The following is a 23853-nucleotide window of genomic DNA, read 5'->3' on the forward strand; positions in this document are numbered from 1 at the left end:
ACTGCCCAAACCTAAATGTTTTCTAGACCAGTGTTCTATTAGCAGAGGTTTTCATGTTGCACAGAACCAAAAATGAAAGTCAGAGCTCTGTTGTAAACTGATGTCATACCATACCAATATGGCATGATAGGCAGGGATTACTGCAACTACAGTATGTATTAAAAACATAAACACTCATTGACACCTGATTAAACCAACTTTAAAAGTAAAGACCAGAATCAAATGATACAAGTCAAAAGTCACATTGTGGCCACAGTGACCACAATCAACAACTACTGTATGTAGACACACAAATCATGCATTCACACTTATATCATAGAAACAGGGGGACATGACATTATAAAATTTGCACAACCCATGTGCAAGGTTTGAAATAATATCTGACATGGCTAGAAGCCACCAGTGTCTAAATGTCCAATTATTCTCCACCAGAGAGCTCTTAATGAGTAATTCAGACTGTAAGTGGAGTATTTATGTACCCTTTATGCTAATCCCACAATAAGCTTTGAATATTATATTTCACAACTGTCATGTCTCACAGCACGGGGAAGGTCTATGATACTGTGTTATTTAAATATTTTTTACAAAATCTAATTCTGTGTGAAACTGACTTCAGACTACAACAATGTATGCAATGTACAAATGTTTGTTGTTAGATGTGTCATGTTGGTCTGCACAGCCTGCAACCTCTGCCTCTGTGCTGAGCTCATAGATCTTTAAATAGAATTATGCATGACTGTTTTTAATAAAGTCAGAGTAATGATCTTCTGCCCCCACTGAAACATCCTCACCTCATTACCAACCTGACACATATCCACCCAGGGCCAAAACAGTTAGTAAGCTTGATTATACTGATATGCACTCAACCACATCCCCAACCTGCACTGAACAATACATATTCAGGCTTAAATTATATAAACGCTGCAAATATGGTGTGCATAGAGGGGCCTTGTACGAAACACTAAATAGATCTTGCTTAAAAGTCCCAACTTATTAATTCATGTGTGCAGAGATGTTCACCCAGCAGGCTAGTACTTCATAACTGCTGGCGTTGCCCCCAGCAAAGTCTGAACTTGCCCAGCTGTCACGTTGGAAAAACAGAATTAGACGCACCTAAAGTAATTTCAAAAGCTTGTTTAAAAGAGCTAGATCTATAGCAGCCATCACTCCATAATATCCACTTATTTATTCAGCAAAATGCTAAATTCTTCAGCCCAGCTGGTGGAGCCTGGTTTGCAGCATTCATAGTTGCTAATCATGTTAAACAGTACAGAGGACATGAATCGAAAGCTATATAAACAAGCCTCTAAGCATCAAGCCAGAGGCTCAGCAGGCTCATCTCCTAGCACACATCCTAGCCTCAATGTATGAGGTCTGGTGTGGGGGCTCGGGGCTGTATTGGGGAGGGAAGGGGAGCTGCTAAGTCTCCTTAGGTGAGAAAAGAGAAACAAAATGACAAAAATGCTGGGAAACAGTCTTCACTCCTTGGCCACATCTTGTTAGTCTGCAGCATCAGAGGACTTATTGATTTATTTAAGGCTGTTCTGGACCAAATCTAAAACCAGGACAAAAGCATTGAGAACATCCACATGTAAAATTAACTTTTTGTGATGTGTGATCAGACACACATAGTGGGGACAAAGGTGTGTAAATAGAAGGGATCCTTCTAACATAAATCACAATGGCACTTGTCTAGCTCTCAGCACTGAGAGACACATAACAACAGATAATTCTGGTAGGAAATGACAAGCAGAATAAGGATCTTAAAGGCTTACCCTGTAGTAGTCACTGCTGTAGATGTCCCTGGACATGCCGAAGTCTCCAATCTTGACCAGCAGGCCATTGCCCACGAGGCAATTGCGGGTTGCCAGATCTCTGTGGACAAAGTGCTGGGAGGCCAGGTAGACCATGCCTGAGGCAATCTGGGTGGCAATGTGCAGCATCTGGGAAAGACCCAGCTCTCCGTTGGACTGCAGCGGCTGGCCGTCTACCAGGATCATGGCGTCTGGGCCGTGGGCTCTGCATTACAAAGTGAATTAAGTTGATTGGTTTAATGAATTGATAAGAGTTGAATGAGTTCTCTAGTCTCTGAGTTAAAGTGAGACTGTCATTTTTTGTGATGCAACTGTGATGAAAAGTGGTAATAACAGGATTAAAAAAAATGTTTATTATCACTGATTGATTAATTGTCACACAATTAAAGAAGGGTCAAAACCTCTATGAACTAACTAATTAGGAATCAAAAGCTAAAGCTAAAGTAGCTCACCACAGTCGACTGAATTAAGTGAACCGAGTGTGTTGTATCACTCATGAATTCAACTATTTGTTTGTTAGAAGACAGCTGTGTTTGTTGCTCTATACGTTCTACATTCTTGCTTTAACACTGGATGTAGCTTAAGTAAATGCTTTAAATGTATAGCATACTACAACCTGACAGACCATTTAATAATCAAAAGCTCCTGAGAGCATCTTTTCCTGGCAGTACTGGTCTACCTATTGAGAATACTTGGCTTAATCAAGACAGACTCTTACAAATTCTCCACAAACTGCAAGTACTCAATCAGCTTTAATTGCAATAATGAAGTGTTAAGTGTCTGGACATTTTTTTTAAATGAATTATGTAACTGTTACATGTCCCTTCTGTAGTTTTAAAGCAGCTTTCTGCAACTCTTTATGTATTCAGGCCTCTCATGGATTTAATTCAAGGTCGTCACCAAGGTGCTGTAAATCACACATTGACCAAAACAATTTAACTGTGGGTTGAGAGCTCTTCCCCTGCTTAGCATTTTTGGGTGACACTGAAGAACTCATTTCCTGTAAGACGTTCCTGCTGTTCCCATCACTGTGAATTACAGGCACCGTGCAGGTATAACTACAGCTATCTTACTCTCTCTTAGCCTGCCTTTCCTTTTCCCAGCTTTCAATTTTGGTGCAATTCAATGTTCTTGGCTTTATAATGTATATGTCATAATTCAGACCCATTGTAAGGAGATTTTCTGTAATGTTCACATTCTTTTGTCTCTCCAATGGACTTTCACACATGTCTAGCTTTGGCCGACTGAGTACAGGCCACAGTCTGGGTTTATTTGAGGGCTGAGTCGGACCTGCACATTAATCCTCTATTCACTCCTGTTGATTCCCTGCACATCTCATCTGTTAAATGTGACCAACAGGACCAATAGACCAAAAATCAGCCACATCTTGCACCTTGCATGAAAGAATTTCATCATTCGCGACATTGCCTTTCATTTCAGGAATGATTTCCCAACAGAAAGTCTTCACGCACTCTTGACTCCACACACACACACACACACACACACACACACACACACACACACACACACACACACACACACACACACACACACACACACACACACACACACACACACACACACACACACACACACACTCAATCGCAACATGTCATCTTTTCAACTATTGCTCGAGCTTCAAAAACAATGTAGACCCCCCACACACACACACACACACACACACACACACACCGCTGCTGTCAACGTGTTTGAAATAGCACACTTCTATCCCTGACTCCTCCTTTGCACACCGACATCAACTCCAGTGAAGCTTCCCATTACCAAAGTGCTCGCTGAACCAGCATTGTGTCGCTTTTGTTGAGGCTTATCAGAGGTCACTTCCCCCGGTACAGTCTGACATTACAGCACAAAAGCACTAAAGCACTCATGTTTGCTAAACTACAAAGCGGGGAAGTTAGCCGGATATTGTATCAGCGGCAGGGATTTGACAAAAGAAATTTACTTTTCCCTAACTTTTGAAGTTTCACATTTACATGCCGGTTGCTTCAGCCAGTGAAAAAGAGTGAAAAAGCCCCTGGGTTGCACGCTTACACATTCACACTGAAATAGGCTTTCACTCAGTGTAGTTTGCTTCTGTCTGTTCATATACTACGTATATACAGTACTATATCTGATCAACTGCCTCCGTGACATAAGAACCTGGATGACAATCAACCTGCTGAAACTGTTAAAAGCAGAGCTCATGGGAGCCCATGTGGACAGCTGTTCCATCTCCTGAAGTCCGCAATTGCCTGACTCCCCCCCTCACTTTCAGACTCTGGTTCGGAGACAATCATCCATGCCATCATCATGTCTCGACTGTATTTTGTGTTTTGTATTTGACTGAAATCCCAGTATTTGCAAAAAGCTGCCAGGGTTCTCACACACACCAAGCCCTGGTAGCACATCACCTCCACCCTCATCCACCTCCATTGACTCCACGTCAAGTTCTGCATCTCTTACAAACTCCTCCTCCTCACGTACAAATCACTTCATGCCATCGCGTACATGTCCGACCTTCGCCACCAACACACTTCATCCTGGACCCTGGGTTCCTCTGACACTGGTCTGCTCTCCATCCATAGTACCAGACTACAGACCTTCGGTGACGGAGCCTTTGGTGTGGCTGCCCCCACTCTCTGGAACTCTCTCCCTCCTGAAATCTGCCACTTTTAAATCAGACCTCAAGATGCACCTTTTCTCTGTGGACTTTCCTAATTAGTTGTTTAGTTGTCTCCCTCTTTGTTTGTTTGTTACACTGTAAAGCGACCTTGGACTTTTTGAAAGGCATTAATGATAATATAGCACCATACAGTTATTATTATTCTCATTATTATTATTCTCTACTTACTGTTTAATTTACTTAGCCAGCACTATCCTAGTGTATTAAGGGTAAACTGACCGAGCCTTCAGTGAAAAAACTGACCTGAGGAATTTGTTGAGGTCACCATGCTTCATGTATTCAAACACCATGATGAGAGGGTCTCCGTCTACGCACACTCCATAGAATTTAACAATATGGTCATGCTGCAGGTTGGTCAGCAGCTCTGCTTCCCTCTGGAAGTCTTTCCTCGCCGACAGGTTGGGATCTTTCAGCGTCTGAAATGAGAAACAATTAGTCAGATTTACACATTGCTTGGGGCTCATTTGTTGATGCAACGCGTTTCCTACTTTGGTGACCATGTGAGGGCGAAGACACGAAGACACCATTACTCTTTGATTCTCCAAAGACATAGTATAAACCTACGTCTCCTCAGGCTAGACCTCCACTCTTCCAAAGGACGCACCTTCAAAGGATGCATTTGTCATTGTGTCCAGCTTCTGAACTGCACTGAACTGTCTCACAGCTTCTACTTTTTCCCATTTGCCATTCCCTCTAACAGTATGCTAAGTTACTCACTGTGCTCTGCTCTTCTCCTGCTGCTCTCCTCTATAATCCAATTAGTTAACTCCCTTTTGGTTTTAGACATCCACTCAGTGTGCCCATTTGTCCTTCAGGTTTTAACATTGCTAACATGGCTGTAGGGATGGCAGTGCTGCTCAGCCGTTCGGTCAGTTGTCCACCACTTTGGCGGAGACTGAAATATGTTAATACATCGTGTCTTCTCTTTATCTTTTCCAATTAAGGGAGTAGATTATGTAGATTATGCGGTATGTCTCGATTCAACATAATTTGGTATCGTGATGCAGTATAAACTAGCTGTCTATATTTAGCATAGGTACAGTACAGGTATAGCTAAAGCCCCCTAATACTCCTGTGCATTGCTTGTAAAGGAGTGTTTGCTACAGCTGTTATGCTCAAGGAGAACAGGTGCAGCTGGCTTGAACAACAACTGCACACACAACAAATTGATCTGATTGGAAATAGCATCAAGCAGCAAGTCGCTCAAACACTGTTGAACTGGAGGACACATGAAATATCAAATCTTGATGGGATGTCAGTTGAAGCAGCCGGTATTAGAAAAAAGGCTGTACTAAAATCAAATAACAGCAATAAGGGGCATTATTGCAGTCTCAACTGGAGGAAAAAAAGGCTCTTGACACTTTATCAGCAAGAGGAAAATACAGCAACTTGGCCTTGAGTCCTGCTTTCCCCGCCTGCTGCTGACATACAGATGGAAAGACCTTGGGATAGAAATACATTTACTCATATGTGCTCTTCCAGCAGTGAAGTGCTGGAGGTGGTTGAGATGTACGGCAGAGTAGGTAAAATGGCCATAAAATTCTATTACCAAATCAAACCGCACTCTTAAGGAAATGTTTCTTGTCTGGGCATCCCTCCAAAACAATACCTTCAAGTGCTCGACTACAATAAATTGAGGGGAAGTGCTGCAGTGAATTTTCCTTTTGTTGACCTTTAAGAGTTTTCTGAGAGCTTCTTCCTGTTTTATCACAGAACATGTTTGGATAAAAATGCACACTGTATTGTGTTTTTAAATGAAAAGATCAGTGTGGAGGAGGCTTATTATGAAACAGCTTTTTTGGGTAATCCTTTAATACTAAGGACAGGAAGTTGACAGCCAGACACTTCATCATCTTCACACGTCGTCTTCACCTCTTCTATTACGTTCTCCTGTTGATGAGGCCACTGTGTTTCTTCCACTGTTTCTGACTTTCTCTCATGGGGAGGTTTGCTGAGTCTGCAAACCCCTCACATGGTGTAATGATTCACATTCATACAGTTTCTCATATTCACACTGGGAGCTGCCAAGCACAACTTAATGGTGAGTGCTTTAAAGGCACAGAGAGCTGCCATGCAAGGACAATTGCTTTAGTGCTGTAGGCTCTTTGAAAGAAAACAGCAAGTTAACTTTTACTTGACGGTGAATGCTGGTTTCTTACTTACTGTACACAGGTGTCTGAAGTGTACAAAGACAGGTATAGCTGGGAGCACCCAGTGGCTATTCATCAGCCTCGGTCGGTATACTGTACATAGAGGTTGGACACATTAGTGGGCTGCCAGTGATGTTGCCAATCCTTGATCAGTTTGTGCATCCTGTTTAGGTGAAGAAAGGAATCCCAGATTGTTGGAAGATGCATCAGGGTCAGTGAATGGTGAGGAAAATATTTCTGCCAACCAGTAATTAATCTGTGTAACCTTAGTGGAGCCAGATCAGCTGGGATGATGTCTGCTCCACTGAGTCGGCCATGACATTCAGACGAATCTACCTGTCAAGCCAGTGGGGCCAGTCAGACGTGGTAGTTCAACCATTGCAGACACAATGTAGACACACTCACCAAGCTACATATTAGATCTATCAAGGAGCAAATCGCGTGACAGCAGTGCAATGCATACAATCATGCAGATACAGCTGTGGAGCTTCAGGTAATGTTCACATGAACTACTTCAATGTCCCTCTGTTAGCCTCCCTTCACGCACAGTGAAGCTCTGACAGGTGGACCACAATGCAACAGCACATCAGATCTCTGATCAGCCTAAAAGGGCACATGTCACTCCGCAGCCTGTTGACCTCCACTGGCTACACATGGCCGCCAGATTGAAATTCAAGTCACTACTGCTGCCTTCAGAGTGGCTTCTGGGTCTGCACACATCCACCTGAACTCAGTCATTCAGGCTCCTGTCATTTGTATCTCCTCAGTGGTAGATCAGGAGAGTCGGTATCTTCTTCACAAGTCTTTTGATGACCACAGGTGTAGCCCTGTTTTGTCCTCCTTTCTAAGTTGGTTGTGTCTCTGTTGAAGTGGAGCTGAGACTTTGTCAGAATGCAACATGCCTGAGCAGGCTGGGCTCATGAGACTGTAAAGTAGACCTGCAACACCCTATCCCCTCTGTTCCCCTTGCCTCCTCACCGCTCACTCAGACAGACACTGCATACGGGCCGAGCCGCTGACAGCCACACCCTGCTCCATTTTTGTCATTTACTTAATTAAAACATTTATCATTTTTACAGGCCATGTGTGCTCTCTCTCTCTCTCTGCCACATCCTGTTGAGCAAGGTTGTGACAATCTCATAAAGACTCATCTCTCCCGAGAGCCCCTCCTCTCCCGACACCTCTAACACCCTAACATGCCTAACGAGCACTTAGTATGCACTATGCACTTTCGATGCACTTCTTTACCTCCTTACTGAATAGATTTAGTATCCTACACCAAGGTCTCGTTCTACAGTGTTAGTGTTGTCCCTCACCTGTAAGTCACTTTGGATAAAAGCGTGTGCCAAATTAATGTAAATGTGAATGTAAAGGTAAACACACTGTAAGAATCTCAGAGACCTGGACCACAGCATCATTGCTGACGTCAGACAAGCTAGATCGAGTATTTTTGAGATTGTTGATCTCCTGCCATGTCTTCTTCACACCTCACGGTCTCCAGAGTTTACAAAGAATGGTGCAAAAAACAAAACAAAAAAACAACCAAACCAAAACACTCAGTGAGAAGCAGGTCAGTGGACAAGGGCTCTTGTTGATGAGAGAGGTCAGGGGTTTATGACCTGATTGTTGGGAGCTGACAAAGAGGTTATGGTGACTTGTGGTAACAACCCTGTAAAGATTTGGTTAGCAGATAAACATCTCAAAACTCACAAAGACTATTTTGTGGGGGGGCTTCATGCCAACATAAGCTAAATGGCTTCTGGCTGAAGCTCAGCACAGAGGTAGATAGAATGGTGTCAAATAAACTCTCTGCAAGGAAGCAAATAAACCCAATACTCTGAACTATTCCTTTATTGCTATTTATAACACGCACATGCACACGCACACGCACACGCACACGCACACGGAGTGAAGATGTACCTTGACAGCCACCAGCATCTTGTCCTTGGTGGGGCTCAGGTTGTAACACTCTGCCAGGAAGACTTTCCCGAACGCTCCTTCACCCAGCTCCCTCTTCAGGATGATGTCTCTGCGCTTTATATGCTGGACAACTGAAATGCAGGGAGACAGGAAAAGAAAGGATGGAGAAAGAGAGATATAAAGTTTTTTTTTTTAAAACCCTTTCTCAGATATTAAACTCTATGTTACAATTGCAGAAACTCCCCACGAACGGCTATTTCATCATTATCTCTAAAACATGGAAAAAGCAGAAAAATGAGAGATAGAGAGAGAACACAAAGCAGGGACAGATGCACAATGGGTGCAGCTACATTATATTTTAAATTCTAGTCAGGATCTCAAGGTTTCTACAGCATCATGTCACGGTAAAATACAAATGTGTACAAAATGATGCACACAGTTCGATGTGATGATGAAGCCACAAGAAAGCTGTCTGAATATTTCTCTCAATATCAGTGTGATCTAGCTGCAGTGCAATGCTTAAAAAAGCAGTAACAGAAACATGTGATGTCAAACTGCAAAGGAAATAGGAAAAAATGTTTTATCTAACTTCAAAGCTATTTAAGAGAGATGGCTGGGAACATTCAGGTTCAAGTTGTTTTAAATCTGTGAAATGCAAATGGTGAGATGACACTGGACCTGCAGCTACAAATCTCTTATCTGGATTTCTTACTTTTACTGTTGGTATTGAAACAATGACAGGGGACATTTTCTAATGAGCACAGAATTGTAAAATGGCTATTTCTGAAAAGTCTGTGCGAGTAAAATAGAACAACAGTCCTGCTCTCTCTCCGCATGCTTCTTATTCTATTCTTTCCCAATAACTCACTCTAACAGGATCATTTACTGGGTTGCAAAATCCGACCATTGTTCTCTCCTCTTGTGATTGTATTTGTGATCACAGAACTGAAGTTTACCCTCTTTCAATGAGCCTAACAAAAACAGCCAGCCTTGCAAGTTGACCACACTCAGAACAGCGAGAGACAATAAGTGAGAAAGACAGATACGAGGAATAAATTAAAGAAATAGTGAGACAAAAAGTCCAAAGCCTGGCGGGTGTCGCTAACATTTTACCCCACGAATCCTGCCAGGTTCAGAATGAAAGAGATGAGGACGTGTAGCAGTTGGCTTCTGAGCAGAGTAAGACAGGTTGTAGGTTTACCATGAACCAAGTACTGCTAAATACACCTCCTCTCTGTGCACACTCTGAAGCCCCTTTCAAACAGAGATCCCACTATATTGCTGTAAAGGAAGACCCCTCACTAGTCTCTCACAGAAAAAAAAAAATCTTAGTAGTAGTAGCACTATTGCAGTAGGCCGGTACAGTCAAAATCTCTACCGTTGGCCAAATTCATATTGCTTCTACCTTATACTGTTTATACCACCTACACGCTTAGATAAGGAGAAGAGGCATTATGTGAATATACAAAGTGTCAGTGGCTGCTCTCTCTGCTTTAAAATATGAATGAAATAAAGTGAGCATGGTAAATGCCCAGCGACAGAAAACAGAATTATACAGTAGGTGATGGGCCAAAGCAATGCCATTAATTATTGAATGAAATCATACATTAGGGATTTAATCAAATTTATACCTTAAGAATTAAATTACATTTAATGGTTCCAATCACTGTTAAACATTTATAACTACTACAGTGAATGATACCAATTGAAAAGCAGTCAACTTATTTTTCTTAATCTATCCAAAACCACTTTGAACTCATGTTTTCACTGTGAAAACCTGCCAATAAATGGAAAGTAAATAAATGGGGCACAATGAATTATTACAAGAAGAAACCGGAATTTAAATATCTATTAAAACAGATCAACCATGGCTATTTTCTTTAGGAAAGTCGTGATCTCTAGACTAACAGGTATTCATCTAACTGTCCTTGGACATACACTGTTATGTAAAGAAGTACATTTTTATAGCTTTTTCTTCCTCTGACTCTTGACTGATGCTGCTGAGACATAATGCATGACCCTCACAGCGCACTATAGATTCAGGCTTTCTACAGTATGCATTACTTTTTAGCCAAGTCACCAAGCCTAATGCATTCTCCACAGTAGACATGTAAACATGTTCTTGGAAATGGAAGATATTTATTATCCTCCATCTGTGCATTCTTTGTGCTTTGGCAATCACATTTGTGTTGTTGATGTATCATGGAAAATATGTTATTGAGGCCGGATGACAACAGAAGCCTGTGTCTGCTGAGAAAACACTGATGTGTCTGCACATAATCTGAGAGCTCATCAGTCCAAGGTCATCAACAGCCATAACACAGACAGGTCAGTGTCGCTTCAGCTTCTCCCACAACCTGATGCAATTGGATCTCTTTTTACGGTTGTCCTTTACCAGGTACCTGCAGTCCTCACACTGCACACGTATGCATGTCAAGTGATGGTATGATCAGGGTCTCAAACATATTAGCATCCCATATTTCTAACAGGAGAGTGGCAATTTTGTTGACTCAAAATAACTGTCACCATCAGATTTTATCAGCTCCTTTACTCAGCTAATTGAGTTAACGCTTTCTTGCTGAGGTCCTGTCCTTGGCTTAGTTTCTAATGTCTCCCGCTGATTTGTTTGAAAACAAAAACCCCATGCCAGGCATCTTTATTGTCTCATATTATATACGGGTAGATTTCTATGTCTGTGTCTAATACAATAAACGAGGTATGTTCCATATTACTACTGAAAGTATCAAAGTGTTCAGTCTGGTAAACGACTGAGAATAAAATTGCATTCATTCTTGTGATGGCCACAGCCGTGGCCACACAGCCATGACAACGGTAGCCCACTGCACCTACATTCACATTATACACTATACTATTTTGTTTCTATATTTATGTTAACCATATTTTGTTTATACATTCTATAAGTTAAGATTCAATAATATACTTAAGTATTGAAATAACTCACACAGGTTTGGTTGCATACAATACTTTATTATTTGACAATACATTAGTTCCATTTGAGCACACATATTTAGTTAGCTTTTGTTCTTGTTTCTCTCTTGTGTTCTTTTGAGTTACCGGTGCTGCTGGTGCTGCTGGGATCCTCCAGATAAAAGGATCCGCCCCCACACGCTCGGCCATTTTATAAGAGGCAGCACTAATTGGGCCAACCCAAGGGCTGGTGCACCATGGGGGGAAGTTTAGTGGTTTAGTTATGTTTATTATTTTCCTTAGACCATTAGTAATTTCAGTTTGTTTGGTTATGCATAGATTGTGTTTATTCTAATACGTTACCTTTCCTAAGTTGTTTTGTTTGTGAATTAGCTGTGGTCTTTTGTGTTTAGGGTTTAAGTTAACCCCTCTTTTGTTAGTACAGTATGGGCTGACCACCCAGTATATACGTTCTCCCTTGTGTTCATTAGTCAGGTCCGTTTAATTCGGTTCTGTTTTGTCTTCTGTTAGTTTATTCAGTTGACTTTTGCACAGTTTTGTTAATTTGACCTCTTTTATGGGCCCAGACCTTATGTTCATTTGAGTAATTTTGTTTTCTGTATACGTTGGGTAAATAAAAAAAACCTTTTTTTGAAGTTACTATCTGTTGTCCTCATTGCAACCGACTCGGTCCCTCACAATTCTCACCAGTAGATGATCAATGTTGCAAAAAGACCAAAACACTCACATACTTCTGTTACTGTGATGAGAACTGGAGTGAGTTATTATTATTCTATATCAAAATGTAAAAAAGCAAAAACAAAAGAAAAAGATTATGATATGATCTGATTATGAAAAAGATTTTATTCTGTGGGTAATGGGGGCGGGACTAGATAAGCTTTTGCTTCTCCCGCTTTCCCTTTCGGCCATGTGTATTGTATTACTCGAACTAAGATGAAGTGTGATGATGATGATTTAAATTGACATGCCCGAAATAAACAAATTGATTGATTGATTGATTATAAACATAATGGTCAAAATGTAAAATCAGCCTAATTTCATTCTAACTTAACTGTATAACTTAAACATCCAACCAATACAGAGGTTAGATTTATGCTTTATTTTTATTTTTTTCAAATTTTCAACCCCCAACCTTTATACCCGTGATTCTGTTATGTTGTTTTTTTCTCTTTCAAAATGTTCAGTCTATGAAATGTTCACTGACTCTGAGACACTACATCTTTTTTGTCATTTCTCGAGAATCACCACACCAATAGTCTCACCTGCTCCTCTGGTGTTTCCACTAGACGGCATCTTAACCAGTATTTCTGAAATCAGTGTTAAATATAAAGAAATGTCCCAGTTTTAAAGTAGATCAGAACAGAGGTGTCTGCAGAAACTGGCAGCCAGTTTGCAGGGTGAGAGCCCCACCAGGGACACCGACACATCACTGCTGTCAAATCTTCATCCTCTAAAAAAAAACTGCTCCCCAAAACTTGAGAAAAAACAAAACATTCTATGTATATACACTCACATTTTCATTGAAAACATATAACTGGTTTTTGTGGGCCAAACTCTTTCTCAGGTGACAAAGAAGCCAAGTGTCAGAAGAGTTTCCCAAACATCTATTGCCTGCTGAATTCTGCTTCTCTGCTATTTCACTGTCTTTAAGAAATATGAATAATATTTATCTTTATCCCCCACTTTAATTCTTTTCCCTGCACCCTTCCATCATTCATGATCATTGGAGGATCAGTGTTGGCCTTACTAGCGGTTGCCTGTCACGCTGATGATCCAACCACTGACGCTTATTCAATGGCTGCACCCATCATTAAGCTTCTCTGGGTGAGATAGTTGGGGAATTGCCAAAAAAATAAAAAAAAAAATTGTGAAGGTTGTCATCCATCAGCAGGTGGAGGCTCAGAAAAAGTTTTAGCTGCATTAAGCTGAAGCATAATAGATTTATTTCTCCAACTTTTCCTCAGAAGTTAGTGTTTGATTGTTATCTTGACTTTTACTTTATTTATTTTCTCTCTTTCAGTGATGTGAGGTGAGGTCTCATAGGATATGGATTTCTTATCTCACATGTGCAAATTGGAAAATAGCATATTTTTTAATCATATTTAATCACTTTTATCAGAATATCTCCCCTTCTATCTTTGTCATTATGTAAATTAACTAAACTGAAGCACACTAATTGTTAAATTACCTCCAACTATTTTAACACTTCACTCCTCTGTCTGTCTTTTTGCCACTCACTCCATCTACCGTCGCCAGATTCTAACTGAACTCTTACTGCGCTTTCACTCTGGGAAATGTTTTGTAAAAATCCCTTTTAGATCTCTTTAAGGCATCAGACGTTACAAGATGTGCTTGTACCACAGGTTACATTTGGGATCTGCCTTTAGCTGTCAAAACGTGTCAAGAGAAAGAATAATTAAATGTCACTGAGTAGAATAACTGATGAGCCAGTCTGAACTCCCTCGTGCTCAACAAGCGATGTAGACTCTCCATCAGGCAGCAGAACATTGGTGACACTGTTTTTCCCGTGAGACGAACATCGCTGTCTATTTCTCAGGTTTGTCACCAGGTTTGGCAAAATTTCAAACCCATTTAGAGATTTTATTTCCAAAGAGACTTGAGCATAAACAGTCACAGAACCCCACTGACATTCACTCTATTATCTACAGCAGTGATGTATTGTTGGATTGCAAGAGTAGAACAAGTCTTGATATAAAAGTGACCACATCCATCATCGCATTGTGACTGCACCTATAGTCAATCACCGCCATTGTACACACCACTAAAAATTATGGAACAATGGAACTTTATTTTATGCCCTTTTCTTTTTTGTTACATGATTAAACATACAGTCGTCACTGAAAATCTATCAAAAGGAATGTTGATGAGACTGACAACCTGCATATTGATCTGAGAGTGTGTCCTATGTACTATAATCAACTCAATATACAGTATCTGCTTTCAGTGCATTAATGGTGGGGGACATGACACATAAATCTCACATATGTATTATTCATCTCACTGTTTATATTTCACTTAACACATAGAGGCTTCTAATTTTCATTTTCATTAACCTGCAGTTATCACTGTGAACTAGCCAGTCATTTCTTTGAAAGTCAACCCATTGATTTACATCCACAAACTGATGCACCAGGAACCGACACACTGTCTTTTCTTCTCATCAATCTTTGTCAAAACTGGGCACCACAAACTGAACCACAATGCAACTGGAACACTGACAGCTTGGTGTGTTATGCTAGTAGTAAATTATACAGGGGAGATCACTACTCGTAAACTGGACACCACCAGATTTCCTTTCATTCTCATAACTTTTCACACCAAACACTGACTCAACTTTAAACACATGTACCTACACAGGGCTAAAGACCTCTCTCACAAGTGCAGAACTTTTATGATTATTGCTCACAATATTATTAATTAGTTACTTCAGTTGATGGTTGAAACAAACTTGTTTAGCTCATCTAACCTACAATGATATTACTGCCTAAATGTATGTATGTTGGGTGGACAAATTCCTGACCCAACTCCAAATTATTGTAGAACACTGCCAAGTCTCTTACACACCTCCCATGCAGGCAATGGGTAGATGCTAAGTGGGCACACATAATTAATACATTTTTTTTAATGTTTCTTTTTTTTTTTGGGGGGGGGGGGGGGGGGCTTCTTTGCCTTTAATTGACAGGTTAGTTGAGAGAGACAGGAAATGGGGAGGGGGAATGACACGCAGCAAAGGGCCACCCGATGCAGGATTCGAACCAGGGCCAACAGAGAGGACATAGCTTCTGCACATGGGGCGCCTGTTCAACCCACTGAGCTAAACAGCACCCCATCATTAATAATTCTCATGGCAAAATGTGCCAATGTGTGGGGCCATCATGGGACCCTTTACCACATGTGGGTCCTCACCATTTTTTCTTGTTTATCTTTCCTGACAAGTTGCCTCTGATTATAACAGCTACTTGACTGGAGAACAGTTAAATAACATCTGCACAGCAGCAAATTAATGAAAGGAAGTAGGGAGCTCCTCAGAGAATATCACAGTGTCCACTGCTAAAGCTGCAAAATCGAACACCTGTTTAACTTTCCAATTGTGCCAGGTGCCCTCTGTCTCTTATTTTCCTGCATGTAAATACTTTTTTATCTCAGTTTGCTTCATTCAGCTGCTAAATAGCCACTGGCTGCCTCATTCCCTCCACTTAGGGGAATGAAGCAGCTATTATGTAGCATGCCTGGCGATGGCGGGGAGGACAACTTCCTTTAACCTTCAGTTTCCTCTGCATCGGACTCAGGCAGCGTCCTGCAGCCTATTTACCCAGATTGGCAAACTGAAAAGCCCTGAGATTAAATCTCTATCCCACAGCTCAGCATCGCTCATTTGTCCTGGCTCACCTGAGGCCTCGGCGCCAGCAAACACTCTCCCTGGAGGCTGGAAGAAAACGCAGCACCGAGATTTACTCAGCTAGTCAGGTCAGGCTTCTTGGGGAGCACAGATGTTTGGAGGGCTTTGTTCTGTACCTGTGTGTATCTGTGTGTGTGTATGCGTGTCTGTGTATGCATTTCGCCACAGTTACCTGCCAACTTTCTCCAGGTTGAGTATGTATGTGTGTGTTTAGGTGTACGTTTGAGGCTGTGTTTTTTTTGTCTACCTGCCAACTTTGAGCTTTCATGTGTGCGCGTCTGCCTCACAGGCGTGTCTCTCTGTCTGTGTGTGTGTGTGTGTGTGTGTGTGTGTGTGTGTGTGTGTGTGTGTGTGTGTGTGTGTGTGTGTGTGTGTGTGTGCGCGCAAAATATTGCTCTGTCTGAAAGCTTCCCTGAATGTGCACGTTAGGTTGATCGTTGTGTGTCTCCTGGTCATTGACAACATGTCTTTTGCAGGGCAGATGCTTTATTGCTTACTGTAGATGCAGCAGCTCAGTCAAAAATGCTGAGGACATCCTACTGTAACTGATTCTTATTTCCTGTATCAGCTCCCCGTTTTTGCTACGTTGCACATAAACTTATGATATTCAATCAAACATCTTTTATTAGGAACAATCAAGTACAAAATTAAACTCTTTCACATTAGCTTAATGCTCATAAAATATTACTTCTACAGCTTTAAATTAAAACTCAAGCATCTCATTAATCTTAACAACTGGTTCCTGATCACACATTCTCTGATTAATGATGCAAAAACAAAGACAAAGGACTAACTGAGTATGTATTGATACCAAAAACAATTTACATTAGACTCAGATTTACTTGCTAAAAATGGTAAGGTCTGAAGGTAAATAAAAACTAAACTAGTAGTTCAGTCCCTTCCACACAACTAGACCTACAGGGTTTTAATGGTTAGGTGAGAGGTACTCATCCAACAGCTAATAGCATACAAAATGTTCTCCACCATTAAATTCACTGCAGTGCAGGGGCTCTGTGTCAGTTGGCAACATTGGGCAACAGTGACATGAACACCAGCATTTACTGTTGACTCTCGGTGGGAATCTCCTCCTAACCTGCGGCGGCTGGCTGACTGCCGGGCTGCGCCTCTGCTGCTGCTTGGCCTCAGTGAGCACTCCAGCCTGTGTGACTTACCCCTGAACCTGGCTAAGATATAACATGCTCCCCAGAAATCATCCTGATGACATTTCATGGTCAGAAATGTCTGGAAATAAAGACAAGCAAAACGCTGGCTGCCCTGGTAAAATGGATTGAACCCTTTTGATAGCATTTTATGGCAAGTACAAAGAAATACTGAGTCCTGACTCCTGCAATATGGAACAATGGAATAAATAAATTAAAGCAGAAGTAAGTGGTCCGGTCGTTTTCGCTAATGCTGCGTTCCAGGCAGGCTTTTGAAATCGTAAATTACAGCTTCAAGTCACAACTTACGACTTTGTAGCGTTTCAGGCAACCCACTCGTGTTTTTCCGACCTGTTTTACCGGTGAAAGTCACTATAACGGCCACTCGTAACTTCCGACCGGTGAACTCGTACCAGATCGAACTGGTACGACTTCACGGTCGGAAAAATACGAGTTTCCTTGAACGCACCATAACAGTCCTCGTCCCTACGTCACCACATTCACGGCGTCCCTTGGCTGCACACACAGCCCTGCATGCCGTTCTCTCTCCTCATTGGATAAAAACTGTAGGATACGATAAATGTTTTCTCCTTGGCTCAGAGCAGAGCAGAGCAGAGGGACTGACAGACCCGTGTTTCAGTCCAAACACTCTATGTAAGTGATTGCTGTCGGAAGATATAACTATTTAAGACTTATATTAACACAAATATATCACTTACTTCTGCTTTAACTAATGAATAGTGAAATAGTTTAACGTAAAAAATAAACGCCACAACTTTATCATGAAATGTCACATCACTCTTATTTTTATTCTATTCTTTTCTATCTTATAATGATATCTTTCTTAATTACACTTTAATTTCATAATGACAGAGAATCTTTCATAAAGTTACTTTGATGACAGTGGAGTTGTCACCAATCACCACCACCCCCTCACCTTTCAGGCAAACACATACTGTCAGCAGCGCAGACAAACCACCTATAGAGGGACTGTGGGGTTTGCTCAGAAAGAACTACAAATAGTTGTGTCAAGAATGAAAAAATAAAAGTTTAAACTCCTGTCTTTGTTACCTCCTCACAACTGGAACAATCGCTGTGTGAAATAACCGTGAATGTAGAACTGTTGGCTTTGGAAAGTCACAGAGATTAGTTTTTGACCATATAACAGCCACAAGCCCCTTTCACTGCTGTAGCATAGGCAGCTAGATCATGTTGTGACATAAGTCACAAAAGAAGATTGTCCATAGAGCCGTGTTCAGAATCAAAACACAGCAAAGGTTATTAATTAACCTAGTAGCTGTTGCTGATGGTATAAATGACTCTTCACCTTGAGCCAGTAAGATGAGCAGCACACAGCAACTGTGTCCTTGTTAAGCAAAATATGAAGAAATGTTAGTTTCTGTCCCTTTCTGTGCATGCTGTTTTATTAAGATTATTATGAAGGAAGAAAAAAGTTTCTTACTGAAGTTCATTCTTTTATTTTTATCTAAATATTTACATAATAGATTCAAGTGGGTATTTATTTTACAAGGTCTCATATTTAAAATTGAACACTTGTGGCTCCATAGCATATGTATATACAGATAAAATTCTGATTGATTTCCTTTTAACAATAGCTTCTCCCTGGGCACAGCCTCAGTGTTATTGCTGGATTAAAGTTTAAGCATTAAGCACACTTAAGCACTAAGTACTTTACACTTGCTGCTCAGGGGAAGTTCTTTAAATGTCTTGACTGCCTGCACAGAATTGTTGTATTTGACGTCTGAGAGGAGACGCATGATATCCACCCTGAGCTGTTAGTCCCCACAGATACAGTATAAACTATGTTTGGGTTAGTTTTATTTAGCTGCTGGAAAACTGGAGGCTCCATCCGCAGTGACGGGAATGAACTGTTCATTATGGCGCTGACCTGTCAACACTCAGGAGGTTGTGTTATTTTAACACCCCACTTTAATGTGCAAATATTTGCTCCCCTGTTAATGACCAAATTGGTTGTTGTCGTAACCTATATGCAACCATAATAGAGACCTAATATATGTAATTAAATTAGTTGTGTTGTTTTAAGTGGTATATTTTCTTATTTTACAGTGCTGCAAGTGTGGAGAGATTCTTTGAAATTTTCATTGACTCAATGAGCTTTTTGTGCCTGCTCTGCAAAGGTTTGCAGACCCATTAAATGTGTTTGCAGAGGCTAAAATTTTCAATTTACTCTTTAATGATTTATTTTTTATTACTGCTTAGACCGTGTAGCTGTGATCTGTGTAGACTAAAGGCATTCCTGAAAGTTTGTCTGGTGTGAATTTCAATGTGATTTTAACTTGAATATAGCTTCCACAGGACTCCACCTGGCATCTTCACGCAGTTTCTGTTTTGCTCCTCTTTAGGCTGAGCTAAGGGAAAACATCTTTCTACATCATTCTACAGTACAAACAAAATAAAGTTGTTTGAATCCACAGCTGGCCAGCCTGTGGGGATGTTCTGTTTCAGACTAATTCATGGAATAATAGTCTTGGAACGTAACTACCTTTCAATCAATCTTCTCTGCATTTCCATTAATTTGCTGAGCTTTTAAGCCACTAAATTAGTCACTCCTTGTCTCTGCTGGAAACATTTTAATCTTCAAAAACATCACCTTGAGCATAATTATGTCTCTGTTACTCCAAAAGCAGAGGGGACAGAGAAAGGGGTTGTCCGAGCTGTGCCCACATGTGATATCCCTAATAACATGGATATAATGAAAGGCTAAGCGCTATACTCCAACATCAAAAGCCATTGTCTAATTTTGGCCAGCGGGATGTGACAAATCCGTAATTAAAATAGCAAGTTGAGTGATAAAACAAAGCCACTTGCTGGGAGACAGCGGATCCTGCTAGATATGGATCTGTCATTAGACTAAAGAATTGTCCTCTGCCTTTTCTGCCTTTATCTCCCTAATGCGGCTGCGTTTCCCCAGGATTGGCCTTTTCCAGCTGGAAAAAAACGGCTGATCTCAACAAACGTCCTAATCAGTCACGGCTCGCCTGTTTACTGCATCAAAAATCCGAGGCCACTGGTTCATGCGGAAGATGAATCAATTGCATGTCAGTGCTTCATGTTTATTGGTATCCGAAAGACAACACATTTGGTAACACTATTTTTTTGTAATGCCCTCTATCTCTCAAGCTTTTTTACAGCAGCACGTGTACAGGTTGGTGGTTCAACTAAGGGACAACTACAATTGGATGATTGTCCTTTTTTATACGTTCCTTCTGGCAGTGAGGAAGTGACAGCAGCTCTTCTACCATTTCCAGGTGTCTCAGCCTGACATCCAAAGATACTGAGTGTTTTATTTTGTTTGACTAGATGTATTCAACCAATGGAACAGATATACCTTACATAACCACTCTCTCTCTTGGGCTAGGTTAGGGATATACTATACTGTATATATATATATATATATATATATATATAGAGAGAGAGAGAGAGAGAGAGAGAGAGAGAGAGAGAGAGAGAGAGCGAGAGAGAGGGATAGAGAGAGTGTGTGTGTATGTATGTATAGCTGGCACTCAGCCCAGCAGTGAGAAACTCTATAAATTATCCAGAGGACTGGTGTAGGAAGCTGGGACTGACCTGAACTCTTGATTGACATAGGTAAGACGCGTGGGTGTGTTGAAATTTATGTATCTGTGTGTTAGTTTGTGACTTGCTGGAATGAGTGAAACAGAGAGAGAGAGAGAGTGAGAGAGAAAGAGAAGGAAAGAGAGACACCCTGGCAGCAAGCTATTTTCCTGGATAAGAAGCTTTCAAGTAAATGAATGAATACATTATGGATTGGTGGTCGACCATCAATAAAGCAGCCATACCGTGTGTGAGCTGACGGAAGCTCTTTGTTTGACACGTGAAGCTGCAACACAATCAGACTGAGCAAGGCTACGAGGACAGTGGGGACCCGAGGGGACCCTGGCTGAAGACACTTATCAAACCACAGAGGAGTTGGCGGAAAGTGAGGTGACACATCTGCGAATTTGTTCTACCTATGAGCCATGCTATCAAAACGCCTACATCCACATACATGCAGAGACTCATTTCCACTCTTGTACACCTACACACATACAGAGATACACATGGATACACAGACTTTTCCTTTCCCTGTGTGTATCCTGAGGGTAAAGACTACATTCATATTCAGGGAATGAGCTGCAGCAGAGGCAGAAGCCATTCAGAGCCATTTTGTTTTTCCAGCCGATGGCAGAAAGCAGTGGCCATTATGACCTTGTGATGAATTCAGGGTTCATTTCCCACAGTTTCCTTTGTCATGCATGTACAAAGAATGAAATTAGAGAAAAAAGACAAAGGATGCTGTATTCTGAGAGAAGGAACATTTGCTAAAAGCCTACGTCGAAGCTGCCATCATGCACATGCATGGGCTGACTTTCAAGTCCAGGTGCACAGTAATCTGGAGAAAGTTTCATTTGTGCGCACTGTCATTTATTCATTAGCTCGCAATCAGATCTCCTGTGCAAGGCATGAGATGTTATAAATCAGTCACCGGCTGGCCATTAACAATTCATGCAATTCATAATACATAAGATTCGTCATTTATTTATCACCTCTAAATGGAATTTTCTTCCTTCTCATTGGCTCCAACTCAGAAGTCAACTTATCCTAGTCTGACCAATGGCTATTTTGAGAGTGAACCAAGATGTAAACAATGCAATTTGAAGTTGAACAGGAACCGAAAAGCTGATCTGTTGTTCTGAGAGCAGGAGAGATGCTACCCTGACTAAATCCAGTTGGTTTGGTTAGTATCCTCTGGAAGGGAAGCAGCAGGCGCCAGGCTGCGGCTGGCTGCTGGCACAGTTGTTTTCTGCTGATTCTCTTGAGCAGTTGATGTAATTGTGAGTAATTAGGCCTTAAAGTGGTCTTGTCTTTCCCCAACCTGGAACATGAGTCCCGAGGGAGAGTGAGAGGGAGGGTTCTGGGCTGTTTGAACACCAGTATCTAGTATAGAGAGGCTGCTTTTTGTCTAAACAGATCCTATATGAAGGGCCTGGAACTGTGCCACCCTATACTAACCACACAATCACAATGACTGTAGATGACACTAAATCATGCTTTTGCCCCAAGGGCCTGAGCACATCTAATTGTAAAGATAAACAGCAAATTACACATGGAGATGCAATGGTTGGAATGAGCCTCATAAAAATGTAGTGACTGGTATCTGCCTCTCTGATCAGATGTTGTGCGTTTCTTTATGTTGTGTGGAGGCTTGTGTTTGTGAAATGCCGCACAAGCCCATTATATGGAGCTTCCTTTGAGGAACACACTGCTGTGATAAAGCAGGGCCAACAGAGAGAAACTTTAAGGAGACTCACGGGTGGTTGGCTTGTTGCAGTTGTGTCCATGTCTGAAGTATTGAGGATTCTCCACCACGGGAATTCGAGTCATCCCTATGACAACCGCATCAGGACCCGCATCCAGAGTGCAGGGGGTAATAATCCCATGGTTGACATGATGAAGAGGGCTGGCAGAGTCCTCTTCACCACTGATCACAGCTACTGGACCTGGAAGAAGAGCAGAAGAAAGTGTAAATGTTGAGCTGAAGTCAGTTAATTATAATACAGCTGATCAGTGTGATCATGACATACAGAAACTGTGTTGGTTTTATTAGCCAAACCAATGAAACCAACACAGACACGCACCAAATGTAAGTGTCCTTAGTGTGCATGTAAATTAAAGTGATATCAAAGGGGCTTGTATGCATTAATGTGCATTCACACAGCTTTGAATACAACCATTCATCTGACAAAATCTGTAAAATAAGTTACCTCCGCCTCAACATACGAATAAACATTTGAATCATTATCAGCACAGAGCAGCAAGGCTTCTTTCATACAACACATGCCTCTCAGTCATGATTTCCTGCCTTTAATCAAAATTCAAAAAGTCAAGTTCTGTTGTCAGCCAATGTGATCCTGTTTGCTCTTGTATCACTGCTGTGTCAAAAGCAACACCGAGCTGTGACAGCTGCAATCTTCAGGGAGGAGCAGGGATGGAAAGAAGGAGGGAGAAGATGGGAAACAGCGAGTGAATGTAAAGTCAACACTGGCTGATTCAGTGGTGTGGTGACAGTAAGTCTGTTTAACCACAAAGTTATGCCCCCCCCCCCCCCCCCCCCCACACACACACACACACACCTTGACAACACAGTAAATAGTAATCAAGACTCAGTCATGTAAAATTATAGACCCTCAGCTGCAGCGGGGTGGGGTGAAGGTGGGGTGTGATCAAGTGACACATGTAAAGCAGTGATTTATTTACAACATTCCCTCTTATGCAGGGTTTTCATACCTGAGCATCCACTTTATTGGAGAGATGTGCAGAGCTAGGGCACAGCGGGGCACAGGTCCTTATCGGGTGACTACCTGCCCAACCACTAGGGACAAGTTGCACGCTACAGCACTAAATCTCTGCTCGTGCCTCTGACCCTCCACTGCACTGCACAGGCAGAGAGATATACTGCATGCACTGCATTGTTTCAAACATACAGTGTAGCTACAAATTGAAATGAATTCACAACGTTGCATGAGTCATAGGTCAAAGTCTTTAAAATATGTGAAAAGATGCTTTGAAAAGGATCCAGGTAATATGTTCTTCTTTTTAATACAATATGAAATGGAATGAAAACCAATCTGATCACACTGCAGCGCCAGATGGATGAGGCCTCAGGGAATGCCTGGCCTCACTCCAAACAGCAGCACTTGAAACTACACAAAAA

At 41.4% G+C, this 23853-nt stretch overlaps 1 protein-coding gene across 1 annotated transcript in view; it reads right to left on the bottom strand.

Moving 5' to 3' along the window:
• ntrk3b (neurotrophic tyrosine kinase, receptor, type 3b) overlaps positions 1–23853 on the bottom strand; it is a gene marked incomplete at both ends in the record, with an annotated part of 175015 nt that overhangs the window by 16015 nt on the left and 135147 nt on the right. The window contains 5 exons of the mRNA XM_083969282.1: positions 1021–1089; positions 1776–2019; positions 4741–4913; positions 8568–8698; positions 22451–22639. Coding sequence (XP_083825408.1) covers positions 1021–1089; positions 1776–2019; positions 4741–4913; positions 8568–8698; positions 22451–22639 — 806 coding nt within the window. The remainder of the gene's footprint in view (positions 1–1020; positions 1090–1775; positions 2020–4740; positions 4914–8567; positions 8699–22450; positions 22640–23853) is intronic.

Source organism: Trachurus trachurus (assembly GCF_905171665.1).
Source record: "Trachurus trachurus genome assembly, chromosome: 3".
Classification (NCBI taxonomy): domain Eukaryota; kingdom Metazoa; phylum Chordata; class Actinopteri; order Carangiformes; family Carangidae; genus Trachurus; species Trachurus trachurus.